The sequence below is a fragment of the Anomalospiza imberbis genome, chromosome 3, assembly GCF_031753505.1.
Source record: "Anomalospiza imberbis isolate Cuckoo-Finch-1a 21T00152 chromosome 3, ASM3175350v1, whole genome shotgun sequence".
Lineage (NCBI taxonomy): Eukaryota > Metazoa > Chordata > Aves > Passeriformes > Viduidae > Anomalospiza > Anomalospiza imberbis.
In genome coordinates, this window is record NC_089683.1 from 82,982,049 (window position 1) to 83,005,795 (window position 23,747).

The 23,747-nt window shown below is 50.0% G+C and overlaps 1 protein-coding gene across 8 annotated transcripts; it reads left to right on the forward strand.

Moving 5' to 3' along the window:
• Positions 1–653: 653 nt before the first annotated feature.
• Positions 654–23,734, forward strand: VEGFA (vascular endothelial growth factor A). Of its 8 annotated transcripts, none has more exons than XR_010997489.1 (8): positions 654–1,420; positions 7,230–7,281; positions 12,327–12,523; positions 14,200–14,276; positions 14,694–14,726; positions 14,890–15,036; positions 17,461–17,532; positions 21,064–23,734. XR_010997489.1 is itself a non-coding variant. In XM_068185432.1 (8 exons), the coding sequence occupies exons 1-8, from the start codon at positions 1,355–1,357 to the stop codon at positions 21,083–21,085; spliced, it is 651 nt and encodes a 216-aa protein (XP_068041533.1). In that variant the 5' UTR covers positions 654–1,354; the 3' UTR covers positions 21,086–23,734. The 8 variants fall into 8 exon arrangements, 5 of the variants coding, with proteins under 5 accessions (XP_068041533.1, XP_068041535.1, XP_068041534.1 ...); XR_010997488.1 differs by lacking the exons at positions 17,461–17,532; positions 21,064–23,734 and adding exons at positions 16,051–16,628; positions 18,681–18,817; XM_068185432.1 differs by lacking the exon at positions 14,890–15,036 and adding an exon at positions 18,681–18,812.
• Positions 23,735–23,747: the final 13 nt, after the last annotated feature.

The following is a 23,747-nucleotide window of genomic DNA, read 5'->3' on the forward strand; positions in this document are numbered from 1 at the left end:
ACGCTCCTTCAGCCCTGTAACACATAGGTGCTAAGAAATCCCTGTATCTGAAAAGTCACGTCCTGGGGGTGGTCAGATGATGAATGTGATTACAGTTTGTCCCCTGCCGCCCCTCTCCCCAAATGGCTCTGCTGGACTTTGGAACAATTCCCACGGGCAAAGTGAATTTTGACCCGAACATGTATCCATCGGCATGGCAGAAAGCGTGGCGAGAAAGCAGGGCAAGGATCTGGGTTCGAAATGCGCGAGCCGCGGGGCTACGGCTCTGGCGTACAGAACCGCGGGGCTACAGCTTGGAGGGCGGGGAGGAGGCCGGGCCATCTCCGAGGAGGTGGGACTTGCTGGAGCGTCTCTCCCCGTGGCCGCTCTGATCAGTTGCAGAGTGCTGACGAGCGGCGGGCGGTGGGGCGGGCGCTGCGCGGAACCGCCGCTGGAGTGCGCGGAGCGGGACTGCCGCCGCGCCGGGGGCGAGGAGCGCACGCCGCGGGAGCAGCCCTCCCCGGGCACCGGGACCTGCTGTTAGCTTGCCGCCTTGCTTTATCCTCTCGTTTAATTTATTTTTTTTTTCCACCTATACTTTGATCCGCTGGGATTTTTTTTTTTTCCTTCCTTTCGTACAGAGCCTTCCCACGCCCCAGTTCCCTCCCTCTCTATCCAGCTTGGATTTTTTTTTTTTTCCATATATTGCTATTCTGATTTTTTTAAAAGCGGTGGACAGAGAGAGGGAGAGACAGTAACGGAGAGGACAAGAGGAAAACGCTCTGTTCGTCCTTTCCGCCACCACCACCCCGATTTGCGGAGAGGGGTCGGGCCGAGCGGCTGCGGAATCAGCCCCCTTTCCCCAAGGAGGCGACCCCGGCTCGGGGAGCCGTCGGAGGCAGCCGCCGCGAAGAGGGGGCGCAGGAAAAGAGATGCATTGAAAGTTTCCGCGCAAACTTTGCCGTGAGTGCGCGAAACCGAGCGAGCGCGGCGCGGGTGTCTGCCTGCCTGCCGCGACGCGGGGAGTGCACCGCGGACGGGCGCCGCTGTGGAGCTCGGACTGCCCGGCGGCGGGGGCCGGGCGGCGGCAGGGCGGCCGCGGAGCCTGCGCTCGGCCCGGCGGAGCGCCCACGGAAAGCAGCAGCAGGGGCCGGCGGAGAGCCGGGCTTATGGAGAGGTGAAACCGGAGACCCCGAAGAGGAACCCCCCTTACCCCGCAACCTTTCGCAGCGCCCGACCGGCGGCACCCCAGGAGGCGGCGGCGGGCACGGAGGAGGCGCGGGCGAGAGCGCGGCGGGGCGGCGGCGGCGGCGGCAGGGCGGCGGCGGCGAGGCGGAGCACGGCGGGCCCCGCTTCGCGGCGTGCGCCGGCAACCATGAACTTTCTGCTCACTTGGATCCGCTGGGGGCTGGCGGCGCTGCTCTATCTGCAGAGCGCGGAGGTAAGCGGCGGGACGGGGGCTTTTGTGCCCCGCGTAGCAGAGGGGGAGGGAAGGCAGACGGCCGACAATACTTTCCCCCCTTTTTTTGTTTTCTCGCGCCCCCCCTTTGCCTCCCACCTGCTCGGTGCGGTGCGGCCGCGCCGCTGGCGCCGAGTACGGGTGGGTGCCCGCAGCACAGACACGTGTGCGTGCGTGCGTGCGGTGCTGCAGCGGGGGGACAGTGCTACCCGGAGCTCCGCGAGGCCCCGGGGCAGCGGCAGCGCCGTGCGGAGTGCCCGCGCACATGAGCGCGCCCCGGCGCGGGGCTCGCGGCGCGGCCGTGGGGTCCCGCCGGGGCGCGGGGCAGGGAGGCAGCGCGCTGCCTTCTTGCATCAGCCTCGGGTCTCCTGACATTGCAAAAGGCTGCTTCGGCGATATTTGCCTTGGGTCCCGGCTCGGGTTCGTGCCGCCGTGTGGAGTTCAAAATGCCTAGCTGGAAAAACAAATAAGAGATCAAAGAGGACAAAATGGATCCAGAATTTCTTCCAGATTGGGGAAAAAAAAAAAAAAAAAAGTCAAAATGTAGATCTCCTGCACCGAGATTTCAAAACCAAGGATTTTTCTCTTCCTCTTCAGTCACTTTTACCTGATTGTCATTCTTGAGGAATTAGAAACCAACTCTTCCTCCTTTCCTTTTTCTAAAGGAAAAAGGACAGCTTTCTTTGCAAACCTGTCCTATAAATCTGTTTTCTAAAGAGTCAAGAGGGCTGTGTTGCCAAGAGATATTAAGGGGTTTAGACAGAGTGCCCACGTGAAAGTGGCTGTTCGCTAGGCAGGCATGGATTACGTTTTAAAGGTTTTAACAGGTTAGTTCGCTCCTGCCATTTCTGCTCGGCACTTGGAGAGAGCACAGGCCAGATCATTTCCCACAATCATGAAAATAAATGTCGCTTGCAAACTAATCAGTTATTCACATTGTTTGTTCAGCACCGATGCTGGAAGGCAACTCCCCAATTAGGAGCCATTTCAGCTGTAACTGAAGTCATGCAAGCACTGCACGCTTTGTGTCTAGCCTGTTATATCTCTACTTTATCCAGTGACAGCCACACATTAGGCTGTGCTCAGCTGTGCTCGGCTGTGCTCGATGGGAACTGAGGTGCACTCTCACTTGAGTGTGGCACAGAGCAGCTCCCTGCTCCCCTGCTCCCTTCCTACCAGATTTGGACAGTAAGACAATTGTTTCTGCTCTCCGGGAGTTTTTCCACTGTCACCCAGAATAGGAGTTTCTTTGCCTCCCAGCTCCTCAGTAAAATTGTACAGTAGCATCTGTTTCCCACCTATAGTATAGACAACTCTGTATTGGTGTCCAGTGATAACACCCTTTAACCCTCCCCTTGTTCCTTTTCCCCTCCCCTTCCTCTTCCCCAGAAGAGGAAACAGCAGATCAGGTAGAGCCGAGATCTATCTGTCCTCATAAAAGCCTCATGCTGCCTTTTCTCCTAGGCTGGAGGATGGTACAGATGAGAAAACAATATAACGATGGAAAAAATGGTAGGGAAGAATTACAGGAGTTTGGGAGGGAAATGTTGCAGGGACAGACACGAGAGATAGCTGGAGTTCAGATACCTGGGTGATGTGGGCTATATAAGTGCTCAGGCGGATCAACGGTGAGATCTGCCCTTCGGTTCTATCCTTATTTGTCCGTTGGTTGTTCGGGCACCACAGTGATGGGAACGTTAGAAATACCAGCAGATCTCACGTAGGCAGCTTGCTGATGACTCTGAGTATGGCAGAAGGCATGACTCTTCACACAGGACTAGGGTTTGTGCTTTGATGATAATATTTATCTGCCTGTCAGGCTGATCTATCTAGCTAGCCAGGCATATTAGAGAGCATTAAATAAAGCCCTGACAGAGTCTGAGTTGGGGAAGCAGGGTCCAGCATGTGTCAAGCAGCTTTACTGGAAGTGAAGGAGAAGGGATGAAGGAATCACGGCACTCCTCCGGTGAGAGTTCAGGGGGATGGCTCCTTACTGAGGTAGTTGTTATAGTTGCTCCTGCAGCAAGACTTAGATGGTGGGAAATTGTTTCATGGTCGTGTCTGAGAAGCACTGATGCTACAAGTGTCTGCCTCCACTGGTGGTGATAGCCTTTCCATGCAGGCAAGGGAAGGAAAGGCACTTTTGCAGTGCCACCCTCCCAGCTGATTGACTGTGCTGAGCAGTGTGCACAGTCCTCACACACCACGGTACTGGAGAGGCTGCATTGTTGTCCCACTTCCAGTCCTCTCTTTCCTAGAGAATGGGGGACAGGTGGTTACTCTCCATCTTCCTTCATCTGTGGGTTTTGCTGCCAGGCTGGTGACAGGTCACTCCTGATGATGGTCTGGGAGCTCTTCCCCTCCTGCCCAGAACAGCAGAGAGACCTGGATATACCAGCTGTATTGCCATAGGGAAGAGGCAGTGATCAGACACCGAGGGAGGGAGAACAAGCCTGTGACTAGACTGTTAATGATCGCATACCCACCAGGCTGCCTGCCTTTGCTGTGCCTTTGCACCACACCACCATGGGGAGCCACCAGAACCTGCTTCCACAGCCCTCAGGCAGCTGGGACGCAGCAGGTCGGTCACCTTCCCCAGAGCCGTTCCTGTGCTCTGAGGACAGGCTGGAAAGAGGAGCACTCCTTTGGGAGCAGGGGAGAGGGACGTCTGAGGGGCTCACTGATTCCTGAGCAATCCCAAATCCATTCTCCTGTCTGTTCTGTCAGAGGTCCCTTGATTGTGCTGGCAGCTTGCAGGATTACTGACCTCTGTCTGCTTGTACAATGGAGAAGTAGTGCAGTGAGTCCCATTCCCCCCCTCTGTTAAGCAGAAAACGCTGAGAATTTCTAGTGCCTGAGACGAAAAGTGCCTTAACTCCTGTCCCAGAGTCCCTCTCAAAGTGGATGGATTGTTTGTTCCAGTCCTAAACAGTTACAAAGCTCTTTTAATGAGCCTGCACAGATTAGGGGGAGGGGAAGGGAGAGAAAGAGTGCTGGTGAGGGGGGTGATGGTTAGAGAGGAATGACTTGATTAACCTTTTCTCTCCCTTCAGAGAAAAGCTTCCTTTGGACAGGGACTGGGGGAGAAAGGAGGCAGGGAAGATACAGACATGTGGATGGTGTGAAGTGGGTTTATTTGTTAGAGAAGGTTTTACCCCACAGAGGGAGGGATGTGCATTTGCTACAACCTGCAAAGAGCACAGAAAGGAGCTTTCTCTGTCAGCCCCATTCCTGGGCTCATTTATCCTACTCTCAAGGCCAGGCCAGGGGTTGCTTCCACACTACTGTGAAATGTTGAAAATCTATTGGAAGGAAATTGTGTTACAGAACTGTTGGGTAATGCCAAAAGCCAGCAGAGGAGAGCATGACCTTCAGGCTCCTACTGAAGGGCACAGTTGGCCTGCTTGTTCTGAGGAATGTTTTTGGTTCCCCGTGTCTGATACATAGCAGGCTGTTTTGAAGTGAGGCACAAGGCCCTGCCTCACCTGCTCTTCTAGTGGACGTGCTTTGAGGGCTCTAGACACAGGTGAAAGACACTGCTGAAAGGGCAGAAAAGTTTCTTGGAATAGTGAGCAGAGAGCCTGTTACTGATAGTTCTGGGAAACCTTTCTAGTTTCTACTGAGAGCTCCCCTGGGAAAGCTCAGAAGCTCTTTGCCCACTTTGCACTGATCTCGTTTCCCATCTTTGGGGTCAGATCACATCCCACGTCCAGGTGAGCACTGTGAGAGTGTTCTGGCTCCTGCTCCACTCCATCAGGGGCAGTGCAAGGTGCTGGCTAGGCGCAGGTGAGTAGCGAGAGCATGTGTGTGGCTTGCTTCTGCTTCTCATCACTTGTGCAGCCTGTGTGCTTGCACATGAGGAGGCAGTGGGCTTGGCAGCTGGCTGGGTAGTTTTGCATAGAGAATGGGTAAAAATTACCCTCAAGGTGCCTCCAAGCTAATTTTGCTCAGTCTGTCATGGTCATTTTGTGTATGAAACAGAAATCTGTCTGTGAAAAGTCTTGGGGGCGTTGTGACTTGAATAAACTGACTTGGCTTGTGATCCTCTTCCTGTGCCATAGCAGATTGAGGCTTTTCTGCCCTTGATGTGGTTTTCTTTTTACCCATAGATTGTCAGGCACTGAGTGGCTTTGGAAGGCCGCTGCAGCCTCCGCTGCCTCCATTTTGTTTGTGCTGTTGCAGTGACCTTCACACTACAGGAATGAAACTGTTTCTAGGAACCTGCTTTTTAAAGTGTCGTCACAGCACTGAGACTGGGCACACAGCCCTCCTCCTCTCCAAAGAAATAGATACACACATGGGGCATCTCCGGTCTGGGCTGCTAAGTTATGCCCAGGTATAGAAAGACTTTGATTGAAATGAGAAACAAGTTTGGTCAGTGGGACCTTAGACAAAGGGAACTATGCACAGATACCAAAGAATGTCTGGGAGAGGGGCTTCTAGTTGACTCTCTTGCCCCCCTCCTTTTAAAAGCTGACATTTTCGGCTGCTTGGATGATGGTGCTGCCCTGCGTACAGGACTGCTTAGAAGACCATAGGTGGCAGATTCCTGTTGTGAGCTTGGGGTGGACTTGGCCTTAATTCAGTTCTGTCTTCAGCTACTAGATCAGAGGGCCTTTTTCTAAGCCTGAACACAGCACATTGCTGACAAAGCAGTATTTTGTATGGATACCCATGCTTCTTATGGGCTTCTGCTGAAAGGCAGCAGGTTCTGGGGTGGATGGCGTCACACAGGTGGCAACATACCTCGGAGAAGTGAAGAAAGCTTGGCTTTTTCCATTTTGGTTCAGAACAGAACAGCAGGGGAAAGCCTGACTTGGCTGGAAAGTTACATCAGAGCTAAAGCCCTCACGAAGAGCAGGAAGAGTGGCGTTCTTGTTTCACCTGGAATTAAAAAGACTTCCTTAGTAAAGTGGTGTCATATTTCTCCATACCATTTTGGGGGTGGGTTACCTGTTACCACTCCTGCCTGCATCAGTGCTTTGGAAATGTCCTTAGTCCCAAAAGGCAGCAGGAGTGACTGCAGAGCTTGCAGCCTTTTCGTTTTTGGCCCAGGGGAAGCTGTGGAGCACAGGAATGGGATCCACGCAGGGGCTGGGGACTGGGACCACTAAGATGAGGGCGCGCGTCGCCCTCCCTTCCATCAGAGAGGAAGAAAACCCGGGCGGTTTGGCAGTGTCCGTCGGCAAAGTGGTGCTGTCACAGTTAATCGCCCTGACACCCGGCCAGATGCCGACACCTCCGTGGCCACCACTGCTGGGTGACAGATATCTGTGACACTGAGAGGGGAGCGATGCCCTTCCGAGCCTGACCGCCCTTCTTCCCCCTCTGCCCTCCCGGGCCAGATTCACCTTTACGGGGAGAAGCGGTGCCCGGGTCCACCGGTCGTGTCGGCAGCAGCAGCAGGTCTCCCCGTTACTTCTCTCCGCCGGGCTCGCATTTGCTCCGGGTGTTTGCCCGCGGTCACTGGCAGCAGCTCCCCGGGGATGCGTTTCTCCCTTTGGGGCCTCTCTCGGGCCCGGCACACCGCCTTGCCAGCCCCGTCGCCCAGCCCGGGGCCGTCCCGCCCGTGCCCCTCTCGTCTCCCCCGGGGGACGAGGGAACAAAAGGTCCCTCTGTGCCCGCCGGGGCGGCCGGCGGGGAGTGGCTCGGCCTCCCGCCGGGACTCCCTCCGCCCCCTGCCCGGCGGGGCGACGGGACCGGGACCACCGGGGCCCCTGCCCGGGACCCCCCGCGCCGCGGGACCGCGTCACGGTTCCGTATTGTGACTGATTGTCTGTTGTCTTTGCAGTTGTCGAAGGCTGCGCCTGCCCTGGGGGATGGGGAGCGGAAACCCAATGAAGGTAAGCGCGGGGCGGCTTTCCGGCGGGCGGGGACGGCCGGGGGTTGGGGGAAAGGAGCCCCCGGAGCCGCCGGCGGCCAACACCGCCACCTCCCGGGGAGCGGGACCGGGGGCTGCCGGCGGGAGGCGCCGCCGCCATCAACCCTTTCGTGGCGGCTGCAGCGCCCACGCCGCGGGCCCGGGCCGGGCCGGGGGTGGCCGTGGGGCCGGGCTCCGGGGCGGCCGCAGTGCCAGGGCGGGCAGTAGGGCTGGCCCAGCCCGCCCCTGGCTTACCACAACTCAGAGTGAAACTGCGTGCGTGCGCTGGTGCACATACGCACTCTCATTTATATATATATATATATATATACGTATGTATATCTCTACACACACACGGACGCACACAAAGAGCTGCGTAGCGGCGAGCAGTTTGCTGGGGATTTGCCACACTGCTGTAGGAAGGGATTTGTCAAATTTTGCTGCCTGCCTCTTTCCCGGCTGTACTGGTGATGCCCGGCTGGGGCCAGGACTGATCCCTGAACAAAGGCCGGAGCAGCCCCCAGACGGCAGGTCTCTGAGGAAGAGAAGGAGAAAGGGGCAGTGCAGGGTGATTTTCTGGGCTCATGCCTCCCAGCAGTCTCAGGTACCCCCGCAGTCAGGAGATTGCTAAGCACTGTAAAGAGCCAGGCTTGAAAAATACACCTTTTTATTCTGGTTTGGGCTAGCAGACTTTGCACATTCAGGGAATGGCACTCTAGGGTTCTGATAGGTTCTGATGGGTTCTACTAATTGGTTCCTGGTTTTCCAGTATGGACAGGACCATTGCCTGTCAGGGAAACAAGGTGGTGTCTCTGCAGCTGCTGTGATCTTGTGTCTTTCCCATTGCCCAAAGGCCAGGGTGTGACAGTGTCCCCTGCCTTGTTGGTTCATGCAACTAAATGTAGACCAGAAGGGCAGTCAGCCCCTGAGTTGGTCAGAGAAGTCTAGTGATACCCTGTGCATGTCAGGGGATTGGCTTCTGTCCACAGTCCTCAGTTCAGCAGTGGGATAAAAGGGCTGTGAACTTCGAAACCTTCAGGCTGAGGTGATCATCACCTGCTTTAAGACCATTCTGGCCATGTTTTCCCCTTACCCTCACAGCAGAGCAGATCACTTGTTGCATGGCAGGGTCTGGCAGACGTCTTGCAGGGTCCCCACGGGCTGTGACCTTCAGCGTTATTCCAGCCAGAGGTCAGCAGAGGGCTCTAGCACTGTGGGCCCAGATTGGCCTTTTTTTTTTCGTAGCAGTCAGTTTCAATTTCTGTAACTTCATTGGTGTGACAGACTCCATGTGTGTTGCCAGAGGTTTGTGGCAGGCTGTGCTTGGGATAGGTGTCCATTTTGTGCTGGCAAAATTTCTGATTTGCTGGTGGGCTGCCGCCTGTTGCGCTTGACCCTTGCTCCTGCTGAAGTCAACAGAAGAAGGTTCAGTGACTCCAGAGGGATCAAGATGGAGCCTGCTGTGAGGCTTATTTTGGTAACCAGTTCTCTGCTGTTGGTGGAATAGAGCTAGTGTCCTCATCTGTGCCATTTGTTGTGCCCAACAAATCCTTCCTGGGGAGGGAAAGAATCAAACAGAATTAACTTCTGTCACAAGAAGGCTGATGGGATTGCAGGAGAACCTGGTCTGGCAATTTAAGTGGTGAGACTTAGGTGCTATTGTCCTGGTGCTATTTCAGGTTCTGCAATGTAGATACATCTGTGAAATAGAAGTTAGGACTCCTGGCTCTACTTCTGTACTGTGGTTTGAACTTAGAGGTCCTCTCTCTATACCTCAGTTTCTCCTCTGTGAAGAGCAGATGATGACAGGCCTCTGTTACCCAAGGACAGTCTTGTAGTTCCTTCCTCTGAAGCTCTTAGGGGCTTGGGCTGAAAGGTGGGTTTGTGTCTTTGGCCATTTTATGCTTTCTATGAGATGTCAAGCTGTTACAGGTTTTTATTTGGGATGGACTTACTCTGGTTGGAGACTGTTATTTTAGCTTCAGCCCCTACCCTTTTGAGCTCAAGAGGGGCTTCCACATGTTTTGTGGCACAGGAAGTTGTAGAGGAGTCAGACAAACACTCTTTGTTTCATGGGAAAAGATTTTCTGGTATAAATAAAGGAAACCACCAGCACTTGTGTCTGCACTTTTATTTTCAGAATAACAGTGTGTCTGTATTGCTGCTAAGCCGTTGATGGGGAGGGAGACAAAATGATCAGAGACTTTCTCCTTTTCTAGTCCAGCATATTCTTGTTCAGCAGCTCCAAATTTGAACTTAAACTCTGCCTTGAAGAGTTAATGTGTCCTGTCTGCGTTTTAACCTTCCTTCCCCCTCCATTCACAATGAAGAACCTCTGACTCAAATCTGGAGGTGTTTTGCAGGGTAGGAGTGTGATTTAATTGTGGGATTAACTTCTAATGTGGGCTGAAGCCCAGATTTCAGGAAGGGAGCAGAACTAGTGGTGGTAGTCCTTTGGTGACCTTCCTGTGCTTCCCCATGAAATAGACCTTCTTCCATTTGTGACACAACCAATGGAAAGGAAGCACAGGCAGAATCAGCCCAGTAAAGTGTGCAATATAACTTCCAGTACATAGGAGTAAGTGTAGGTATGGTAGAAGGAGCAGGGCTTTGCTATGAGGTTGACTGTACCTCAGTCATGTGCTTCGGTTTGGTTTGGGTGGTAACTGTGCAAATGAGCTACAGAGTGTTGCGCAGTCTCCATGTGAATGCTCTGTGTCCAGCAAAATATGGCAATGTGCCTTTTGTGGCAGGACTTTCTGACTGGCAGCTAGGGAAGGATTCCCTGGTTCCTTTTCAGAGGCTGATCCAGACTTTGGAAAACCATCATGTGTTAAAGTAAAGGTAGAAACTCCCAAATTCTTCATGTGAACGATTTAGTCCTGTCAAATCTCTCAGATATCAACTATAGTTGTCAGGGTGCAGCTGTGAAAGTAAAGGCCCTGCAAAAGAAGTTGAATGTGCTGTTCTGGGGCTGATCTGTAGTCTGGTTTCTCTGGTGTAATCCAAATGCCTGGGTAGTGCAAATATTTAGGAAAGCATGACAGACGCCAGTCAGTTTCACTTCACTTTTCTACTCTCATTTTCTGCCTCCTTTATGCCCCAGACTGGTGTGGTGAGCAGCATTTGATCTGCACAGGTAACTGGTGCTTTCCCTCCCTCTTACTTTCCATCCCTCCCCTTGACGTAGGTCTGTAAGCATTTTTATTCTGAACTATGCCTTTACTGCCAGAGTTCTCAGATCCTGTGTCTGGCACAGTGTGAATAATCAACAGTGCAGTTCAGCGACTATCTTTGTGCCCGCAGAATTTCCCACTTATTTAATTGTTCAACTTGTTGGAACATAGGCGGTGACTAAGGTCATTCCAAAGGGGAACAGGAAGAAGGAGGTAGTCACAGACAAGATAGGAGAACAGACAGGAGACATACGGCAGTTAGGGGAGGAGGGAAGAGGAAGGGAAGGAACAAGGAACAGAAACGTCTTCTAGACAAGGAATACCAACAAGCAGTCCGTGCCTGCCAGGCTACATTTCCCTTTCACAAGCCACTTTCTCTTTTAATAGCTGCTCATGCTCTCTGACACTTCAAACTCCTTGGAGGGAAGCTCCTCCCCTCTTGTACCCGCTCTCAGGACTTCAGCACTATGGCACTGTCAGCCCCGCATGACCTAGAATTAACTTTGAACAATTAACTGCGGGCTCTGAGCTCCAAGCCCTGCAGCTTTTGCATTTTTGTGGCAAAGTAACCTTTATGCCAGTTTGTCACAAGTTCAGGGCACTTTAGAAGCACTTACTGGAGACCATTATTTTCCATGATGCAAGCAGTTTTGCTCTTATCACTCTGAGTTATCAACCTTGGTGCTGGAGGACTCTGCATACTGTACAGGTGGATCATTATGGTGCATAACAGCATGGGGCAGGTACTATCTCCTTGTGTATACTCTTACCCTCTGCTCCATGTGAGACATCCTCTGTTGCCAGTGTGGTGCTAGAGCTAGGAGGCCTGGAGGGCTCCAGGTATTCACTGCCATACTGTACTAGCACCTGGGGTTTGTGTGTGTGTACTTATCTATACTATCTCTCATCTCTTTAAATCTCTCCAACCCTTGACCAAGCAGCAAAATGAAGCTTTGGCAAGAGACTGGGAAACATTGAGAAATACTTGTGAAATCAGTGCAGATCACAAGCAGTTAGTGTTTGCTCCATTTGTAGGGAAGGCATAGGATAATGGCAGATCCACCCTGTTCCCCCTCCCACACTGTCTCATTGTGGTTCAGTAGCCAAATATATAGTCTGGTTAATCCTGGGGGTGCTGTGAGCCTACTTTGAATCTTTCAGTCGGTGGCTTGGTTCCTCAGTCTGGGAAAGTGGTCAGTGTGGAGACACAGAGGCTGTGACTTGTAATGCATGCTGTCATGGTTCCATGGTGACCTGCTGAGGAAGATGTTCTGCATAGCCAAAAGAGGTAGATGACCGAAAAGGTGAAGATGCGTAGCTCCATAGTTCAGAGCCTCTGCTTGCTCTTAGAAGTGTCTGTGTGCTGAGGTCTGTACAAAGGATGCTTCTGGCTTTAAAACCACTGCAGCATCCACTGACTGTTTTGAAAGGGAGTAAAGGGCAAACCAGTGAAGGGCCTTAGTCCAGAGCACAGATTATCTGCTGCAGCTTCAGGTTTTTTTTTGTCTGACCTGATACTCTTAGTGGCAGCATACCAGGAGTATGGAGAAAAGCAGAGAAGAGATTTGGGGAAGAGTCACCTGTGGCATGCATCATGGTACCAGGAAGGCAAACAGTGATGCTCTCTTGTCCATCTTGCCTTTGCCCTGAAGCAGCTGTAGGAGGAGACTGTCTTTTTCCCTTCCCACTTGATGTGTATGTAGAGCACAGACAATGGATTTAGACCTGCAAGACTGTTAGTGAAGAGCATAGGGTAGTTGTGTTGCAACTGTCTGGCTCACTGTAAGGGGTGAAGCGCTAGACATTCTTGAGCTAAGTTTGCATTAACTTATTCCTTCCATTCCTCTTTTAGTTATCAAATTCCTGGAAGTCTACGAGCGCAGCTTCTGCAGGACTATTGAGACCCTGGTGGACATTTTCCAGGAGTACCCTGATGAGGTGGAGTACATATTCAAGCCATCCTGTGTGCCTCTGATGAGATGTGCAGGTTGCTGCGGCGATGAGGGCCTAGAATGTGTCCCTGTGGATGTGTACAACGTCACAATGGAGGTGAGGGTCCAGCTTGCAATCTGCCATGCTTGGTTGCAAGGAAGCAAGACAGCCATCACAGCCGCTCCAAGTCCCAGCTCCCAGCTAATTTAGAGGAAGTGCAACCTACCCCAGGGAACCTCTCTTCTGACTCTGGTGCTTCGTGTTACACCACACAGGGTTAAAAGATGAGTTGCCTATGTCTATTTAAGGCTAAGAGGAGAGTCTGTTTTTTGGCTCCTGCCCAAATGCAGTAGGTAGGAGCATGCAAAGGAGCACTTTGTGTTTAGAGAATGCAAAGGAGCATTTCTGATGGTGTTGTCTCCCAGTTCCCAAAGAAGATACTCCTTGGGCCCTTGCACACCTTAAGTCTACACACAGCTGTTGTTCTGAAGGCAGCTGAAGCAGGGCAAAAGGGGAAAATCTGTCAGTATTCTCTTCTGAAGGGCATGTGATGTCAGCCTGTACCAGCAGAGCGGGGATTTTGGGTCTTTAGCTACCCTGGCACAGCAGGGGTTAAAGGGGATCTAAGAAACTGTTCCATGTCAGCTGGAAAAGCCTTTCTGCCTCTGGGCTCTCCCTCCTTTGTTTGGAGGCTGCTGAAGGTGGTCATGATAGCAAAGGCTGGGCCTGTGGGGAAAGATGCAAATTGCTTTAGAGAGCTTAGTTACTGCCCTTGTCTGTGAGACTGGATCCCAGCTCTTGTCCAAAATCGTGCTGGTGCCCATTACCCATAACCCATAGCTCCCTCACCTACTTTTGTCCCTTAGCTTCTTGAATGGCCACTGTAAATATTGCTGTCAATTTTTAATATCAATGAGAGATGTGTAGTGCTAAGTGATTAACCAGCAGGTCCTTTTACTTGAAATTTGGGCTGTGTTTGAACTCTGTTGGAGAACCTGCTTGTGCCCTTTCATGGTTCTCCATACTGCTTTTCCACCTGCAGGCTCCAGCCATACTAGCTTGGTGTAGCTAGGGATGGTTTTATTCCCACCATTCCTTGCTGAATTACATTTCTTGACTGGTATGCCTGCATGCCTGTAAAGGGTCAGAGGCATAAAAGCAGATCTCTAGAGCGAATTTTCCAGCCATGTTCTGGGTTAAGAGAATGTGACAGTATTCCATAGCTTCTAAATAACTTTCTTGAATATACCTGGGGCTGGGGTCTGGGTGATGTCTGGCTTTGCAGGACTCCTTTAAACACAAATATCCAGATTTATTTTGTGTGTCAAGTTACTGAGAAAGTGAAATGTCAGGGAAGGAATGGTGGCTTAAGGAAAAGGAGTTGGATTTGGAATTTTCATTTGGGACCTTTGTGTGAGACTAAAGCATGGCTTCTGCACGAGCAGGCTGGATCTTCAGCTACTGTCTGTCCAGCATAAGCCAGGGAGGGCTCATTGAGGACCTTGCTATGGTGGTACACCCTCTCCCATGCCTGTCTCCAAGGCAGTCCACCAGTGCTGGCACTGGGCATGCACGAGCAAACAGAGCTTTGGCACAAGTCTGGCGTTGCTGCTCGCTTGTGATCAAAGGCCTTCCCTGACTGAGAGAACAGGGCCTCAGAGCTAGCTCGAACTCTGCCCTGCTCTTCCCAGGAGCACCTGGGGTGTGAGTGCTTTGCTGCACAGCAGCCTGATTTGGGACTGTGAACATGAAGAGTGAACAGGCAGTGACCCTTTCTGTTTCTTTCATTCCAGATCATGAGAATTAAACCTCATCAGAGTCAGCACATATCACACATGAGCTTCTTACAGCACAGTAAATGTGACTGCAGGTGAGATTGGAGCAGCACTGGTTCCTCTTGCAATAAAATTACTCCGAGCCTTTCCTTTTTTCTGCCATTGGGTTGGGACTCTTGTTCAGATGCTTCTGCAGCCTTCTTGGTTGGTTTGCAGTGGGACGACTGAGTCTGGGGAAAGAAGCCCTCTGCTGTCAGGGCTTTTCTGTCTCTAGCTATCACAGGTGGACAGTGCTAGCCTGCATCCTGGGATCTTTTTTGCACTAGCTACCAGCAAGGGTTAACAAGGGAGCAAAACCACTTTGAGATGGACCATTTAACCTGTGCCATGGGCATCCTGCAATGCTGCCTGTACATGTCCTTCCCTGGACTAGGTGGGAATTGGGGATAATACCAGAAGTATATGTGATAAGCTCTCTTCTAATGAGGCCTTTGTTCTGTCTTTCTCCACAGACCAAAGAAAGATGTCAAAAACAAACAAGAAAAGTAAGTGACAAGCCTTTCCTCCTTTCTCTTTTGGTGGTTGGTTGGCATTTCCTTTCCCCACTGCCCCTTGCCCTTTTCTTTGGTTGGATATGCTCACTTTAAGAAGGTGTCTTTGGAAATGGCATATGGTACTGCATGGGGCGATGCTCTGAATCCATTCCAGGTAGTCACAGAAACCCAGATCTGATGGTCCTTCCTTCATACCCCAGACATGGACCTTGCATGACCCATGGCCATGGCAATCATTCCTAATGCTTTTTCCTGAGTCAGGGAAGTCCCACCATGTCTGTCCTGCTGGAATGGATTCAAGGTGCAGCCCCCATTCTCCCCTTCCCTCTTCCTGGGGTGTTTCTGGTTACTGCAAATTGCTGCCTTTCTTTATTATTAATTTTTTTCTTGCTGCTTGAGTGAGTACTTGCTGGCTTCTTTCACAGCAGCTTTGGTAGGAACTCTGCTGGCTACAGGGAGAGGTGGAAGTAGAGGCCTGTTGGAGGCAGGACTGATGCCATGCAGGATGTGACACTGGTTTTGTTTGGGTGGGGACCTGGGAGGGTGTAAAGGGAGGTGGATGTCCTAGCTGGGTCTCGGTAAAGGCTTTCATGATGGGTTTTTTGAATCTGATGGATTTGCTTTAGTGGCCTGAAGGAGGTTAAGTCACAACCTTCCCTTTACTTCCTCCCCAAAGTAAAAATGTTGTGGAAAGTAGAAAAATAAGCTCTAATCCTGCAGTAGTTGCAGGGATGAGCATAGAATACAAAACAACATTGAAAAGAAAGAATGATCTCTCTGAGCGAGAGGATCAGCTGGACTGCACATGACTGGAAAAGCAACTCTGCCATTTAGAGGTGTGGAGTTGGAGAGGAAAAAGTGAATATTTGGAGATGAGGCTGAATCTGAGACCGAGGGAGCAAACAGGAGAGAGAGAGAGCTTCTTTCACCCCTCTCCTGGTGGTTGTATGTTTCTAGCTGCCTTCCAGCCTCTCCTCCTCCCCCTGGAAATTTGCTCCTGGCTGCATCAGACTGCGTGCAGCCAACAGTCCTCTCTGCGCAGGGCCGTGTTGGGGACAGTTGGTCTGTGTGGCTCTGTAGTTTGAAGGTGTGTGAGAGTTTGGTCTGTGTGAGCTCTGGTGAGGATGGGGTGTGGGTGTAGCAGCCAGCTCAGACTGTGTTGCATTCACTTTTCCTCTTCTAACAGCACCTTGCCTGCTTTTTGCTGGTTCTGCACTCCCCAGGGAAGGAAGGGAAGGGATGGGAGAGACTGGTGTGCTTTGATTTATGCCAGATTGAAAGTCTTGTTATATTGGTACCACTCTCCTCCCTTCAGGTTGATTTTCTTCCCCTCACCGTCTCCCTGTGACTCCTGCCTGACATGTAGGGCAGAACTGGGATTGAGCTGGTGCTCTGACACTCGTTCCAGTGAGACGACTTGAACAGGGCCTAGGAGACACCTATGGTGCTTTCTCTTCTGTCCCTCCAATTCCCTTTGACAGCTCTCTCCCGAGGTGGGCTGCACCAGGGAACGAGGGAGCCTTTGCTGAACCGCCTCAGAGCTGGGACTCATTTGCCTGACAAGCCCTGGTGCTTTGCCTAGGGCCTTCTCCTTGCATGTCTCTCCCTTGCTCCTGTGCTAATGTGGCTCAAGGAGCAGTACAGGCTCCAGCCTCCCTCGCTCCCTGTGCTCTCAATGGACCATAGGGATCCATGGTTAGTGTCCAGGACTGCATATCCTAGCCCCTGCCTGCTCAGCTCCTGCCCAAGAATCAGAGGCAACTGGTGAATTTTTCAGAATGGAGTCAGTACCTTGGCTCCATCTAGTTGTCTGTCTGGCAGATCCATGTGGACAGTGACAGGAGGGAAGAACTGAAAGCTGCTTGCTGATTATCTCCTGGGTAAAATAACTAGGTCAGGACATCCACTTCCCCCTCTTTACTCTTCAGTACTCAGAATAGAGGTTGCCAGAAGAGATGTAACAGACATCCAAGTAAGGTCTTCTGGAGTCCTCTGAACCACAGGCGGGAGGTGAGGTGGATAAGCAAAGCCTTTAGGTTGGATAGCCCTCTCTGAGATCAGATCTCTTCCCTTGTCTGTGGAGCGCTCCCATCCCAAGGCAGGATTGCCACCCACCCTGCAGCAGAGCTATTGGAGCTCAGCTGCCCCCTCCTAGGCCCAGTGCTGGGCAGTGCATCAGGTCAGAGTGGTTTCCTCCTCCCTGAAGAGAGCTCTTTCAATCAGGTTGCCTTTTGTCAGTTGTTGTGCACCTGTGCTTGTCGCCTGGAATGGTTGTCTGCACTCACCACGGTGGCGTGATGCTTTCACAAAGCTTTCTGTTCCTTCTCCCTCTCACCCCCTGCCCCTTTCCCACTGCCTCTCTCTGGAGGGGGCAGGTGCCCCTCTGAGGTTCCAGCAGATCTGCCTCGGCTCGCAGCAGCCTTGCAGGAGGTCTCTGCTGAGTTCCCTGATGTTGGCTTGGCTGTGGGCCGGCTGGTTGCAGAGCTGACAGGAGCACCGGAGCTGGTGAATGTGCGTGCAAGGTGGAGATCTGTGCTTCAGCCCTGGGATTTACCCTCCAGTCCTGCCTCATGTGCTTCTCCCCTCCCAGCAAGGCACATGGCTGTATTTTTTTTTTCTCTTCTTCCTTGCGTTTTCTTCCGTTTTCTCTCTATCTCTCCCTTTCTTCCCCCCTCTCTCTCTTTCTCTTTTTTTTTTTTTTTTTTTTTTTTTGTTTTTCTTCCAGAAAATCAAAGCGAGGAAGGGGGAAGGGTCAAAAGAGAAAGCGCAAGAAAGGCCGGTACAAACCACTCAGCTTGTACGTTTGTGTCCTCTGCTTGTAGACTCTCTTCCCTCCCTCTCCCCAAAGCAATCTGCCTGCTTGCTGCTCGCTCAAATCTCACCCTCCCCTCCCAGTCACTGGTGGGCTGCAGATCCTGCAGGGCAGTGCTGCTGGTGGCACTGCTCTGGCACTAAGGCTATCTCAGGGAAGGTGGCTTTAGCTCGCTTGGCTCTCTAATCATCAGTGGTGACCATTGTCCCAAGGCACAAGAGTGTGGTGGGTGGACGAATACCCTGCACCTCTTCACACCTTCCGGTTGCAATTCTGTCATCTGCTTTCCACCACTTGTCTCGTGTCCTCACTGCTATGATGACTGGTGACAGGCTGGCATCTTCCATGCATGTGTGTGTGTGAGTGTGCGTGTGCACATGTGCGTGTGTGTCTGGTGGAGTCACAGGTGGAGAGGAGAGGTGGGACAGTGGGAAGCCAGAGAGGGGGTGCTGGGGAGCCGCGGGGGCCTTTCTTTCTGTTTTGTTTTGGTTTTTGTTTTTTTTTTTTTTTTTCTCTTTCTGCTGGATTTGGTGGCTTGTCTCTCCCTGTCTCTTTTGCTCTGCCTCTCTCATGGTGGTTCACAAAATTCTGCATTGTAAATTCACGGCCCCTCCATAGGAGACTCCTAGGTGGCGAGGTTGGGATGGGGCTTACAGAAAGGAGGGCGGTGCCGGCTGCAGGGGTCAGCATGTGATACTGGAGCCCAGCTGCTTTCCAGGGGAGGAGAGACCCCGTGTATTTAACTCGTTTAGCCGCTGGCCTCTTTCTACTCGAATAGTTCACTTCAGAGAACTCCTTTCACTGATGTGTCAATAGCTGGCTGGGATCGCTCACCTTCCCATCCTTGCTTTCCCCTTCTTCCTCCCTCTGGCCTGAGCCAATGGATCCAATGCAGCATTTGTGAATACTGTGCAGAAGGCCTGTTTTCTTTCGCTATGCTAATGCAAAGGGTTGCTGTCCTGGGGCTGTTGAGGTGCTGCTGGAAAATCCATCAGCCCACGGCACTCCAGTTGGCAGCATGGGGGCTGTGGGAGGGGGCAAGGGGATTGCTTTGATGTTCAGGGTGTTGCATGTGTATTTTCTTTCTGCTGAAGCGCTGTAGCTTAGACATCTTTCCTTTTGCCTTTTTGCAGTCACTGTGAGCCTTGCTCAGAGAGGAGAAAGCACTTGTTTGTACAAGATCCCCAGACCTGTAAATGTTCCTGCAAATTCACAGACTCACGTTGCAAGTCGAGGCAGCTTGAGTTAAACGAGCGCACTTGCAGGTTTGTGTCCTGAAGGATGAAACACACAAAGAGAAAGAGAGAGAAAGAGAAAGAGGGGGGGAGCTTGCTTCCTGCTGATTTCTGGCACCAGTGCTATTTGATTACTTGTTTTCTCTGTCCTACGTGGGCCAGAGAGCATAGGGGCTGACTGGGGTGAGGACAGAGTTTCCCTGTGTCAGAGGGCAGCTGTTTGTTTCAGGTGTGCTCTCAGGACTTGGATGGGGATGGCTCCCAGAGACAGGCCCTTTGTATCTCAGGTATTCTTTACCTTAGAATAGGATAATGGAGTTCATGTTGCTGAGGTAGGCAGGGGAGAGTCTGTATCTCTCTGTACCTTACCTGTACGCAACTCTGAGCATACTGTTGGACAAAGACAAATCCTTAACTGACTAGGATTTGACCACCCCTGTCTTCCAAGCCCTTTTCTGTGGCTTGTAGATGCTCTGCTGTGTGCAGAATGAGGAAAGCCATTACGAGCCTCCCTCAAGGCTGAGCCTACATTCTCCTTTGCCTCTTTGTTCTTCTAAAGGCCAGGGAGAGCACCCAGTGTTTTTGTACGGTGCTCACAGTTCCCTATCCATGTCCTGTTCAGAGTTGTGGTTTGAGAGGCCGCACTCAGGACTGTGAATGGAATACAGCAGGTTTAAGTCTGACCCTGGGTGAAGGCCAGGGTGCCTATTTCAGATGTGAGGTGGGAGACATAAAGGCACTGTGGGGTTAGTGTTAGTTCAGATATCCATGCTGTGCATGTGTCGCCTGAGTGCTGTCACACACCATCTATGGCACAGACACATAAAGAAACTGATTTCCCGGTTCTTACCTGAGCACTTTGGTGAACTCAGAGGGGTGTCTTGACTTGCACAAGCTACGTGTGCACCTCTGGTGTGGGATCATCCTACCTGTGTGGAGGGAGATATAGAAATAGGGTTGCTAATGAGCACTTGGCTGTGACTCTGAACTTGGATCCCTTTCACAGAGATCTAGGAGATTGTTCCTGATTCTGCAGTATTGCAGTGGCAGTGGCTTAAGGGGAGAATACAAGGGAAAGAGATCCAGGGTCTGTGGCTCTATCTTGAAAACAGGAGACATCCATTGGCTAGGTGGCTAAGGCTGTTACAAGTAGCAAGTGCTTCCTTTGGGTGTGAAAATGCTTTGTGTCCAAGCCAGAGAGGCATTGGCACTGCCAACATGGTGGAAACTGCTCTGTATACAGAGAATTTTTCTGGGGTGCTGTAATTTCAGTGAGAAAGTAATTAATGGAGGGGCCAGAATAGAGCGACTTCCAGAGTTAAACTTCACCCAGCAAGCAAAGCCCCTGAAGTCTGAGTCCAGACTTAATGTTGGCCTATTCCCCCCTGCTCCTTTTCCCAAAGTCCAGAGTAATCGATAATTACCCCACAGAGTTTGAAGGGTGAGAAATAGTAATAAATACAATGAAAAACAAAACAAATACCCCAAAGAAGTCATGGTGGCAGAAGGGGTTTGCTAGTTTCTCTTACTAGTCCCTCTCTGTGATGGAGTAATTGGCACTAAGGGAGGTTTCCAGAGGTGATGTGTTGGCCAGAAAAATGGGAAGGAGTCATAGGAGTGGTTAGCTTATCAGTTTCCAGATAAAAAGCTGGTTAAGCTGAAGTTTCTCTTGCTCTTTCTTGTAGAATTAGTATTGAGACGTACAGGGGAGGGTAAATTCTCATTTCTCCTGCTGCTTCTTCAGGCCACTGCTGTTCTCTGGTGCTAACCCCCTCTCACAGCAGCTAGTGGAATGAAAAGCACTTACTTTTCACCTTCTTGCCTGCATGGGGCCTTGTTGTCTGCAATGCTTCCAACCCAGACAAGAGGCTAGGTGGAGAGCCAAGGGTGTGTCTCTGCATGCATTGCTTAGCCTTGTTTTTCTGTGTTTGTGTGTATTTGTGTGTGTGGTGTGCAAAGATGCAAACTGCAAACACTCAGCTTATCTGTGAGGAAGCCACTGATTCTGCTCCAAGATTTTGTTTGAGTATCCCCCCTGCTCTGTCCAGGTGAGCCTGGGGGAATAGAATTCATTGACTCGTTTGTGGGGTTGAGATTCTCAGCTGATTTGCCCCATCTGCACAGCACTTCACCCCACCAGTGATGTCATGCCATGTCTTAACACCATGTGCTCTTAAACACATTAGCCACCATCCTTCCTTCCCTTCCCTGCCCTAGCTGCACCCCCATCACAAACATTAACCCCTGTTTTCTTTTTTTCCTTCCTTCTCCTCTTTGACAGATGTGAAAAACCGAGACGGTGAGCAGCGGAAAAGAAGGGGAAACAGCCCTGTTTCTGGAGCCTGATTTCTCGCCTGGACAGAATAAGACAAAACAAAACACTAATCCAAATGAACCCTAAAAATGAAGGATCGGTAGAGCACAGCACTTTCAGTACGGACGATGGACTCCGGAAGGAACATTCCCCAAGGCACCCGCCGCACAGAATTCACCTTTGGGTTTTGAACTGTTTTATTTTATTTTTCTTTTTATGCTGCTAAATAACAGAGCCAGGAAGACTTATAGGGGTGTATTTGATGGGTTTTCCCATGCATACATATATATGTGTGTATACATGCATATACATATATATATATGTATATATATTTTAACCACATCTATATATACATATATGTATATCCTAACCACACACACACACACACACATATATATATTATATATATATATATATATATATATATATACTGATTATTTTTTTTAACATTGCTAATGTTATTGGTGTCTTCACTGGATAATACTCGACTGCTGTGGACACAAGCGGCTACTTGGGGCATAAGAAACAAGCTAAGACTGGACTTGAGTAGAAGCGCTGGGTGTAAACTTCTTAACTCTAACTGACTTGTGCGGCCTCCGCTGTTTCTCTGTAGAGTGTGCTGTACCACAAACCACCTTCTCCTTGCCTGGGACAGGGAGGAGAGGTGATGGAGAGGATGGGCAGGGAGTTCCAAAGAGCGGCATCCTAGGGTGCGATGGGTCAAAGGCCAAGGATATGGCCATCTCCGTGATCAAGGATTCCTCCTCCCCTCTCTTCCCCCAACCTTCGCCCTTACTCGTCTCATAACCTGCCTGCCTTGCTGGGACATGGGATGTCAGTGTACATTTTGCGTTGACTTTATTCGCTGTAGAACCTTTGCCAGGGAGACATGCTGGCTTCTCTTAAGGATGGTGGGCAGCTGATGCGCACTGACTTTCTGTTTAAGGAATTATCACAGGAGTCTAGATTTCCCGCCCTTGGTGGCTGCAGAAGGACACAAGGTCTACAGTGTGCTGAAGCAAGAATGGGGACCGGTGCATAGCCACACAGTTGTTCAGCACTGTCTGCTTTCTTCATGCACAGAGCTGCCACTCAAGAGCATCCAAGATGCTTATGGAACATTTCTGGAAAGGGATATTAATCAGAAGTATATACACAGTAGTGGGGGTGTGTGTGTATGTATGTGAATGTATGCATTTGTGTGTATGTATGTATGTATGTGTTTTTCTCTCTTTTTTATATATATATATTTATTTTTATACATATATATATATAAAAAATAATATATATGTATGCCAAGATTGAAGGGGGAAAAAAGAAAGCAAATTTTGCTGCCTTCAGTTTGCGTGCCCAGTGTGAATGACCCTTAAGAACGTCAAGATTTTTTTTTAATGACGTACTGTAAATATCAGGCCCCTTTTCCATGTCTTGGGCTGGGGAATCAAATGTGAAGACAGCTGGAGTCCCTTAGCTGTGTCGTGAGGTTCTTGGCTATGTGTGTATCTGCAGTGTAGGCTGTGATGTGTGTGAAACCCACCTTACACATGCGCGCACACACACACACCCCTGAAAGTGTGTTTGTACATCTATGTGGATATATATAATCTAGTTCTGTGATTAAAATTATTATTAATAATAATAATAATCAAAAAGGTACTCGGTCTGTGTCAGAATGCTGCCAAACACCATCTGCAATTGAATTTTCAACGCCTGATAATGTACAACACGGAAAGCTTCCAAAAAGACAAGACAGTCTAAAAACAGACTCACAACAAGCGACTACTAACCACTAGGATCTCCCCATCCGACTGATGGCTTTCAGAAGGAGAGAAAACACATGGGTGGGTGCTTGCATCTGCAATGTAGAATACTCATGCTGCATCATGTGCAAGACAGAGGCTTCCGATTGGGGGAGGGAAGAGAAAGTGTTTTATATACTTATTTAATATCCCTTTTTAAATTAGAAATTAAACAGATAATTTAATTAAAGAGTAGGGATTTTTCAGTATTCTTTGTTAATATTTAATTTCAACTATTTATAAGCCGTACCTCTTTTTTTTTTTTTTTTTTTTTTTTTTTTTTTTTTTTTTTTTTTTTTGTACTGGTTGTGTATAAATTTAACCTTCCTGTTGTCCCATCCCATCTCTCCCCAATTGTTGGCAGAGTCAGTAGCATGTTATGGGCAGTTATTTAATTAATTTCTCTAACACCTACCCCTACACATTCCTATTGAGACAACGGTTAGATATACATCTACATACTATATATATATTTGGCTATGTGTTTGTATATATATATATGTTTATGTATATGTGTGATTCGGATTAAATAGACACTACAATTTTTTTATATATGTAAAAAGAAGAAACAGGAAAAAATAGAAAATTCTACATCTTGAATCTCTCTCCTTTTTAATTTTAATATTTGTTATCATTTTATTTATTGGTGCTACTGTTTATCTGTAATAATTGCGGGGAAAAAAGATATTAACACTACATATTGTGTCTAGTGAATTTTTTCAAGATATTCCTTAGTACATATTTATTTTTAAACAAAGAAATTACAGATATATCTTAAAACGACGACGACGACGACAAACAAACTTTTTTTGTATTAAAGAATTTAATTCTGACCTTGATTTCATTTGCCTT

Excerpts from the sequence above, each read along its gene's own strand:
- VEGFA (XM_068185432.1), top strand. The coding sequence starts at position 1,355 with ATGAACTTTCTGCTCACTTGGATCCGCTGGGGGCTGGCGGCGCTGCTC. Across the intron at positions 7,282-12,326 it reads GGAGCGGAAACCCAATGAAG|TTATCAAATTCCTGGAAGTC; the intron begins GTAAGCGCGGGG and ends TTCCTCTTTTAG. Across the intron at positions 14,727-17,460 it reads GTCAAAAACAAACAAGAAAA|AAAATCAAAGCGAGGAAGGG; the intron begins GTAAGTGACAAG and ends TTTTTCTTCCAG.